This window comes from Rhinolophus ferrumequinum, chromosome 26, assembly GCF_004115265.2.
Source record: "Rhinolophus ferrumequinum isolate MPI-CBG mRhiFer1 chromosome 26, mRhiFer1_v1.p, whole genome shotgun sequence".
Taxonomy (NCBI): Eukaryota; Metazoa; Chordata; class Mammalia; order Chiroptera; family Rhinolophidae; genus Rhinolophus; species Rhinolophus ferrumequinum.
The window spans coordinates 3992225-4001274 of record NC_046309.1 but is presented as its reverse complement, the minus strand read 5'-3'; the positions used below and the strand labels follow the sequence as shown (position 1 = coordinate 4001274).

Here is a 9050-nt window from a genome sequence, read left to right as displayed (position 1 = left end):
TTTTTGTTTTAAATTGTTTTTTTGTGGCTGCTTCTGTTTAATCAGCATTGGGAAAACTGTGGCAATACCTGTTCATTGACTTGAGGACACTGGGATGGGAACAGTGAGTGAGGATGGTGGGGACAGGTGCGGGGGGCGGGACAGTAGCCAAAGGAGAGGCAGTTGTGAGGGGCAGGGCAGTGAGGGGCCCTGGGAGTGAATAATGCCCTCCCCACCTGCCCTGGGCTATTCTAGAGGGACATGGGGCGGGGAGGGCAGGTTCAGGCGGAGTCTTTGGCAGCTCACAGGATGATGGCAGCCTTGGTCTTTTCCTTGGAGGGGGAGGAAGGCACTGAATTCTCCCCCAGTAGCTTCTTCTCTGACTCTTCCTCATCCTAAAAAAGACAGGAGAAACACCATTTCTTGGGGGCAAAGGATGAGGCAGAGCTGGCCTCATAGAACTGGAAATCAGGAAAAGGAAAGAAAGAGGGGAAGGAAAAGGTGAGGAATGGAGGAAGGGGTGAGCGACAAAGATTTAGGACAGAAAGGGGGGGAAAGTGGGAAAATGAGAGTAAAGGAGGGCGTGGGGAGGCAGACAGCAGAAGTTAACCCAGGACGCAGGGACAGGGTCACATTCCCCAGACAGCGAAGGGTAGAGCTCCGCTCTAGGGAGAAGCTGTGGAAGGTCACGCATGGCCTCTGACAAGCAGTGTTCCTGGCTGCCACGTTCCTCCCTGTTCCAGGGCCGCACCAACCTGTCCACTCTTTCTCCAGTGCCTCCCTGATGACTCACCAGGGACCGGGAGCACTGGCCACACAAGCTTCGGAGACCCATGCCCAGGGAAGCCAAGGATGCAATGACCAGCAGGGCACAGACAACCAGGAGCAGAATACGAATCCCTTGAAACAAGTTCTGGAGATAAAGCAAGAAAAAAACCACTAGTCAGGAGTCCACTCCTCTGATTCTGCTCTACCACCTCATCGTCACCCCCAGGTATCAGACCGTCCAAATAACTACTTCCCACCAAAGCAGACTGCATTTTCCAACGATGTGGGCAGCCACAGCTTCCACCCCATTTGCTTGTCTGCAATGTGGCCTTGCCACCCCCTATGAAGAGGTAGAATCTATCTCTCCCCTCCTCTAGACTCTGGAAGGGCCTGTGATTGCTCTGACCAATAAGATATTGTGGAAGTGACACTATGCCGATTACAGTGGCGCCCTTAACAGGCCTGGCAGCTTCCATTCCTACCGCTTGGAGAGCTCACAGCACGATGCTCCATGTCGCAACCTAGCTGCCATGCTATGAGAAGCCCAAGCCACATGGAGAAGCCACTGTCGGCTGTCTGCCTGACAGTCCCAGGTGAGCTCCCGGCCCAGAGCTGCCAGCAAATGCCAGCCGCGGGAGTGCTCCATCTTGGATACCTAGTCCCATCCAATCCTTGGATGACTCCACCCCCAACTGACATCTGACTGCAGCTTTATGAGAAAACCAAAGTAAGGGCTGCCCATCTGAGCCCAGTCAACCCACAGAATGTGAGAAGTAATTTAAAAAAAAAAACGGCAGGTTTAAGCCATTATAATTGAAAGCGGTGTGTTATGCAGCACACAGATAACTGGAAACACCCGCACACCAGGAAAGACAGCTGGGTGGCCCACGATATCTGCTGTTAAATGTCTCTTCTTTGCCCCTCATCTCATTTGATTCCAGGAATCTTCATGCCATGAGGGTCTGAGAAATGTCTTCAGCTTAAGTTAAAACCGCCTGAACCAAAGACCTAGGATGATCTAAGTTCAAAGAGCCGACATCTCTGCCCTGCAGTGCCCAGTTCCTTAGGAACAGACGGTTGTGATGGGCCCCGGGGAGGCGGGCCTCTGTTCTCACCATCAGCATAGCGATGTAAGCTCTACACCGATCTTCCTGCCAGTTTGAATCTTGGTAACGGCTTTGCTGGTTCCAAGTGTACCAAGTGGAGGTGGTGGCAGGGGCTGCGCGATCACACACGTCGTCCTCCGTGAAGAAGTATTGAATATTTTCCCAGAGTACACTATCCACACAGAGGACGAGAGCAGCCACGGCCGTGGCAACGCCAGCCAGGGTGAGCAGACCTGACACGCAGCCCTACAAGAGAGAGGTTCCGGATGCAGACTCCCTCTGCTGACGGCAGAGCCGGGGCTTCTGGCCTCAACCCTGTTACCTCTTCCCTGGTTCCCTGGCCCAGGAAACCCTTCCCACCCCTCCAGGAAAGATCTCAGGACATTGAGGCCCAAAGAGGAGAAGACAGAACGTGGAACAGAAAACCTGAGACCTAGGAAGGGGCAGAGGACAAGGTGGGGACAGCAGGTGCCCAAGACTCACTGAAAGTTTGCCCTGGTGTTTGTCATGGATAATGGTCCCAGCTCCTGCAGCAATAGCCTGGGAAGAGAAGACACCAGCAAGGCCTCCCATTTACTCTCCTGGAACGATCTGTTACCCTTCCTCCATCAGTTCCCAGAACAACCAGTTGCTTTGAAACATGGTCCAAAAGATGGGCAGAGAAACCTAGCACATGGACAGGACTCCACACAGCCGCCCCGCCCTTCCCAACCTCGCATTGAAGAGGAACATGGAGAGCGAAAGGGGTTTTGCTCAGGCTCTGAGGCAGCTTCCTCATAGCAACGGGCATTTGGACTCTGGGTCTTTGGTCTCTTCCCCAAATCCTTGACTCAGACCTAAAGAGACTCTCTCTGGGGCCATAACCACTGCCTCCCACTGAGCTCACGGCCCCTTCCTTACTCACCACAGACCCTGCCCAGAAGGCACAGCCTGAGCTACGCAGGTCAATCCAGGGCCCGAGGTACAGAAACACCCCAAGAACACAGCTCACAGCCCCCAGCAATATCTGGGTCACCTGTAAGACAGGGTGAAGAGTCAGACCCCTTCCCACGAGCCCACACGCTCAGTAGCAGCCGTCCACCTCCTATCTAGGTGCCGTTCTCCTTTTCTTCTGCCTTGACCTCTCTGCCGCTCTGATTCTGGAAGGTTCTATTCCCTTAACATCCATGAAGAAGCATGTCCTGGTTCTCCCCAATCCCTCTGACATACCAGGCTTTTATCTTTCATGACTTTTTCCCAAATAGCACATTTCCCAAATGCCTTCCCCTTAGGAATCCCGTCTTCCTGTCCATGATGGGCCACAAAGACCCCCTTCAAGAAAGGAGTGCGGTTGGCTAACAGCCTACAGGGATCAGCTCCCTCAGAGTCCCCTCATCTTTCACCTAGGACACAATCTTTGAGGACGGCCACCCCGCCAATGGTTAAGCAAGGCCGTGGTCCAGGCCATTTCCACCTCACATGGAGCTCCTATACTGGGCAGTCTTAGCTGCCGAGCTCCCCACGGGGCCAGCAGAGACCTTGTCAGGCCGCCATCATGGTCTGATGTCTCCGCCTTGCCATTTCATAGGAGGTTTATACCCCAATAAACCTTTGCATACCTAACTCCGACTCAGCATCTGCTTCCTGGGGAATCCAGCTATCACAACGTTTTCAATGTCACCACCTACACGTCCTGCCGGCACCTCAAATTTGTCACATTCAAATCCCACAGCCCATCCACACGCCCAGTATCTGCCTCTCCTGACTTCCAGGGCTCCAATCTCCAGGCCATCCACACCCCAAACCTCAGCACATTCTCGGACTTCTCTCATCCCTTGGACCCCAAACCATTCACTCCCGAGTGGTGGGGACCACATCCACAAAGGGTTTGGACTCCTCTCTTTCCTCATCATTTCTGCCATCACCACAAAGTGCAGCCCCTCCACACTTCTTACCTGGACAGCTCCTGGCTGTGAGGGAGCCTAAAGCCTTATGGAAGCTGATTCAGGACGGAATCCTCACCTTGTCCCTTAAGGCTCTCAGTCTCAGCAGCCGCAAGTCCCGCTCTCTGTATTCCGCCACAACTTGCCCTATGCACTCTGGCTTCTTTGCTCCTGCCATTCTCTTAATCTGCAATGTTTTCCCTTCCTCTATCTATCTAGACCTACTTCTTCTCCATTCAAGGTCTGGTTCAGATGCCAACTCCTGCAGGATGCCATCCTGCCTGCCTAGATGTCACCCGTAATTCTAGGCATTTGTGAGGTTGCCTGACTCCTTCTGGCGGGCGCTGAGCCTTGCCGGTGATAGCCTAGGGATTCTCTCCGTAGTTTTCCCCAAGTGCCTATCCCATTGTCTTACCTGCAAGCCCTCAGTGCACTTAATTAAACGGCATTAAGAGCCTCTGGCAATCTTCCACCCACCACCCACCTCTAACTGAGACTGTCCCCGCTGCACCAAAGGCAAGGTCCATCATTTTCCTCTCCATACAAATCTTTGTGCAGAAACTTCCAAAACCTTTTCCCAAACAAGATGGGATATCAAGAGCGGGTTCTCCTGGGGACTCAACCAACTTTCCTCTTTTGCATCCTACTGAAGGACGACCACCTTGCTCACCCACCTCTCCAGCCTACTCTTACCCCAACTGCCAGCTGCCCGTATCTTATCCTGGTCTTGGGAGGGCCAGTGTTCCAAGGGCAACAAACGAGCTCCTTCAGATGTGCCAAAGCTGAATCCTGGTGGATATGGATGTTGATGTGGGTGGGCGGGGCCGGCGTAGAGGCCACATCGACTCCATTCACAGTCACCATGTTTTGGGTCATGCTGCCTCTTGGAGAGAAGACGTACAGAAGTGAGGTCTGGGAAGCAGGTGAGACAGCAAGGCACACACTGCTTGCGTGAAGAGGGAGAAAGCTGTCTCCTTGTCAAGATCCCAAGGGGCTTCCCAGTGCAGGTGTCAATGTCCCAGTGACCTTGATCTGGGTTGCAAACCCAAATGGACTCTAGAGTTTTTTACCGCGTATGTTCTTGGGTCTCTCCCCAGAAGAGTCTGATATAGTTTGTCTGGGTCTTGGGTTGGACAAAGAAAATAACGTGAATTATTTAATTCAGTGACGCTATGTACACAGTTGACCCCTGAACAACATGCGTTTGAACTGCACGGGTCCACTTACATGTGGACTTTTTTTCAATAAGCACTGTAAGTATATTTTCTCTTCCTTATGATTGTCTTAATAACATTTTCTTTTCTACAGCGTACTGCATTGTAAGAATAATACATTGTATAATACATATAATATACAAAATATGTGTTAATCAATTGCTTATGTTATTGGTAAGGCTTCTGGTCAACAGGAGGCTATTAGTGGTTAAGTTGTGAGGGAGTGAAAAGTTATTTGTCAGTTTTTGACTAGGCAGGGTTTGGTGCCCTGTCCCCCACCCCCCCATATTGTTCAAGGGTCAACTATGTATTTACACGTAATAGTTTCATATTGTTAAAAAAATCAAAAGATGCAAAGGATATACCTTGAAATCCCTCCCATCTTTCTCTCCCAGCCACCTAGCTGCCTTCCAGACGAAAGCCAATGTTACCATTTTCTTACATATCCCACAATGACATTTTTTGCATACAAAAGCATGTAAAATATCCTTTCTCCCCCCTTTTCCCACAAATGGCAGGATACTACACACACTATTCTGCTCAGTGATTTGTTCACAGAACCATGTTTTTAAAACAATCCTCCATCAGTCCATGGAATACTTCCTGACTCGTTTGTACAGCTGCTTAGAATTCCATTGTCTGAATGCATCATCATTTTTTTAAGCAGTGTCCTATTGGTAGACGACTACTTTTTTCTTACAAGGTGGAATTGGCAGGCCAATGGGAATACTTGTTTGTGTTTGTAATTTTGGTAGATAGTGCCCTCCATGGAGCCATCTCCATGCAATTCCCATGCAGGAGCGAGGTCGAATTCCCCTGGCCAGCAGAAGGTGTCACCAAACTTTGCTTGAATCTTTTTCAAATGCACATCAGGAAAATTACATTCCATTGTAGATTTGAATCAATTGTAGGCACTAAAATTATCCCCTTTTAAATGTATATCTCAACCAGTTTTGACAAATTTGTACTTTTGCACGACCACAACTACAATCAAGTTATAAAATATTTTGATGTTGCAAAAAGTTCCCTAACGTCCCCTCCCCTAGGAAATCCTCGCAACCTCTGGCCCCAGGCAAACACTGAACTGCTTTCCGTGACTATTCCAATATAGTTTCAATCTGCAGTTCTCTTATGGTGAGCGAGGTTGGTCATCGTTTCAAATGTTTAAGAACCCTTCTTTTATTTCCATCTTTTGTGAGTGCTCCATTCCTATCCAGCATTCTCCTCGTTTTACTTTGTGTGTTTCGGTCTTTATAGGAGTTCTCTGTGTATTTGAAAAATTACCATCTGTGCCATGAGTTCCAAATATTTCTTTATAATCTGTGATTGATGTTTTTTTATGCAATCAAAGTTTCCCATCTTTTTTTATGATTTTATAATCTGGGTTTTATATCATACTTAAAAAAAGACTTTCCCATTTCACAATTATAAAATAATTCTTTCGTGTTTTCTCCTAAGTGGTTTAAGTGGTTTTAGGCTTTCCATTTTCACATGTAAATGTTGATATATCTGGAATGTACCTTGTCAGCTGGAAAATGTGGATCCAAGTTGGGTTGGTTTTTTGTTTTGTTTTTTTTTTTGGTGGTTAACTTCTGAAGGGTATGATCTCTCTGTGGAATATAGCATCTTTCTCCCACGGAGCTAAATTACTCCCCTGAGCAAAACGGAAATTGCCATAGGAAGTCAGATCTATTCCATCTTTATATACTGCCCACTGGTGTGTCTGATGAGTCTTGAACCATTACCACAATTTTAATTATGACTATAGAGTTTAATATTTAGTTGAGCTGTTTCATGACATGCCCCCCCCCATTTTTTATTTTTCATGGTCGTTTTTGCTAGATTACTGCGCCGTATGCACATTGGAATCAATTGCCTAGTTCCAAAGAAATCCTCTATAGGTAATTCTAACGGGCATTATACTTAAGTATCAGTTTAAATCCTAATGTTATTAATAACGGTTCCAATAATGGCAGCAATAGCAGTAATCTGAAAGCCTTCCCATATGTACTTTTGAGAGCAGCTCCACTCTTTCACCTACCTGGCGTCCTTTACAGCAGAAAGGACAGGTGCTCGACAATTCTGCAGACATACAGGAGGTTCAGACTTGTTCACAGATACACGCAAGCAAGTCCAGCCAGGATTCCAACCGCATCTTCCCTTGGGGCCCGGGGGTCAGCATCATGCTGCACCTTGCATGTGCCTTGGGCTCCAGCTCCTCCTGAGCCCCTGGGGACCTCACCCCACTCCAAGCCCCAGATCAGCCTAGCCCCCCCACTCGTCCTCTGAACCAGGCCACCCCCCTGGAGATAGGCATCCCACAACACCCGACTCTAGGCTGTGGGGCTCTTCCCTGTTGCCCTAGTCACTCTTCTCTGCCCAGCCCCTCCCAGTGTCCCTGGAGCTGGGTGAGCAGAGAGGGCCAGGACCCCTGCTCCGCCCTGGGTCCTCTACCTTCAGGCTTCACTCTTGAAGGAACGCTCACCTCCCAACCGCCTAAGCCTCAGCCACCCCACCTGGAATAAAGGCGGGAGGCACTGGTGAAGGACAGGGAGAGCCAGGCTGACATGGCCAGGCAGGTGACCCTCCTCCCTCCCCTGCCATTTTCCTAGGGTCACATCCTCTAACTCGTGGGTCCCTCCCTCCCCAGCAAATCCTATGGGAACCAGGAATGGGAGGAGAATGGCAACCTGTAATACAGGATGGGGGCTTTAGGACTGGTCTGGGAGAGAGAGAGAGAGAGAGAGAGAGAGAGAGAGAGAGCCTGCCACGAGGGGCTGCGTAAGCTGTGAGGGCACAGCTTACCTGCTGTCCGTGGGGAGGTGGCACCCGACAGAGCAGTGCTGGGAGAAGCTGGCCTGGAGCTGAGGACCTGCTGGCGGGTGGGTGAGAGAAGAGCAGAAGGAAGGGGTGGAGGGTGAGGGCCTGACCTTTAGTGTCACAACTTCCCAGAAAACAGCTGGGGCCAAAGGGCCCTTCTGGGGGGTTGGTCTTGAGTAGATAATCAGGCTGGCTGGGGAAGGCAGAGCACACACACACACTCGCACACACACTCACACACTCGTATCTACTCAGACAACACCCACACTGCGGTGGACACACTCACAGCACAGGCAAAGCCTTGTTCAGAAAGCCCCAGCCCACAAGGGTGGGGAGAGGACAGTCCCATGTGGTTTCTCGGGGCTGCTCAGCTCCACAGCCCCCCAGGTCACCCACCTCGCTCCACACTCTCCAGCTCATCAGAGCCCAACAATCCCCTGGCAGCTGGAAAACCCCAGAGAGGCCCCTTTGGCCCAGCTGGATGCTGGGAAATTGCAAACTAAAATCCAACCACTCCCCTTTCTGGCGGGCTCTCAACTCCCTCCTCCTTCTGCCCGCTCTCAGTTCTGGCTGAGCTCCTCCCAGCCCTCCCTGCTCGCCCACCGCCCCTGGTCCCTGAGGATTGCAGGGGAGGCAGCCGCTAGCCCAGGACACCTTTCCCAGAGATCCTTCTCACAGCACCCCTCTCCAGGGGGCCCCCCAATCTTGTCCCCCATAGGCCTCTACAGTCTCGCCCCCCAGAACTTGCTGGGAGGGAGGGAGGGACCAACCACCATGTAGAGGAAATGACTCCAGGAAGGTGGCAGGATCGGAGGCCAGGTGCATCCCTGTTTGATGCCAAGTCAGTCTGGCCTTTGACCTCCATCTCCGCCCACAACTCAGTCCATCATTGGGGTGGGGAAAGGCTTGACCAGGCAGCAGGGGGCTGGGTGGCCACTGGTGGAGTGGGAGATATTTAGGGCCTGAGGGGTGTTTCTGGGCCCAGCTGGGGAGCAGCTGCTACAATAGAAGCTCAATAGGCGGCGGGGACCCAGGTTCCGCCCAGTAGCCCGAGGGCCCTGGAGGAGAGGTCTAGAGAAGAGCCAGGGTGGGGGCCATGATGGTGCCAGCACACGGGGAGCAGAGGGTGGAGAGGAGGGATCCAGGCACTGCTCGGTCCAGACCCTGAGGCTGTGGGAGGAAGACGAGGGGACAGAGCAGATCCAAGGTGAAGGGGGTGGTTCCAGGGGCTCAGCGGAGTC

The 9050-nt window shown here is 51.3% G+C and overlaps 1 protein-coding gene across 3 annotated transcripts; it reads right to left on the bottom strand.

Annotated features, from left to right (window-relative positions):
- Positions 1-8251, bottom strand: TMEM176B (transmembrane protein 176B). Of its 3 annotated transcripts, XM_033099188.1 has the most exons (9): positions 8206-8224; positions 7795-7861; positions 7031-7071; positions 4469-4658; positions 2758-2868; positions 2337-2393; positions 1863-2099; positions 773-892; positions 1-374 (listed from the first exon to the last, which is right to left on the bottom strand). In XM_033099188.1, the coding sequence occupies exons 4-9, from the start codon at positions 4649-4651 to the stop codon at positions 282-284; spliced, it is 801 nt and encodes a 266-aa protein (XP_032955079.1). In that variant the 5' UTR covers positions 4652-4658; positions 7031-7071; positions 7795-7861; positions 8206-8224; the 3' UTR covers positions 1-281. The 3 variants fall into 3 exon arrangements, with proteins under 3 accessions (XP_032955079.1, XP_032955081.1, XP_032955080.1); XM_033099190.1 differs by lacking the exon at positions 7031-7071 and having other exon boundaries at positions 8206-8251; XM_033099189.1 differs by lacking the exons at positions 7031-7071; positions 8206-8224 and having other exon boundaries at positions 7795-7994.
- Between the last annotated feature and the right edge of the window lie 799 nt (positions 8252-9050).

What these genes read in the sequence shown, in the direction of transcription:
- TMEM176B (XM_033099190.1), bottom strand. Translation starts at nt 4,651, where the DNA reads ATGACCCAAAACATGGTGACTGTGAATGGAGTCGATGTGGCCTCTACG. An exon ending in AACACCAGGGCAAACTTTCA is followed by an intron (nt 2,100 to 2,336) that starts GTGAGTCTTGGG and finishes TCTCTCTTGTAG; the next exon opens with GGCTGCGTGTCAGGTCTGCT. An exon ending in GCCAGTGCTCCCGGTCCCTG is followed by an intron (nt 375 to 772) that starts GTGAGTCATCAG and finishes TGTCTTTTTTAG; the next exon opens with GATGAGGAAGAGTCAGAGAA.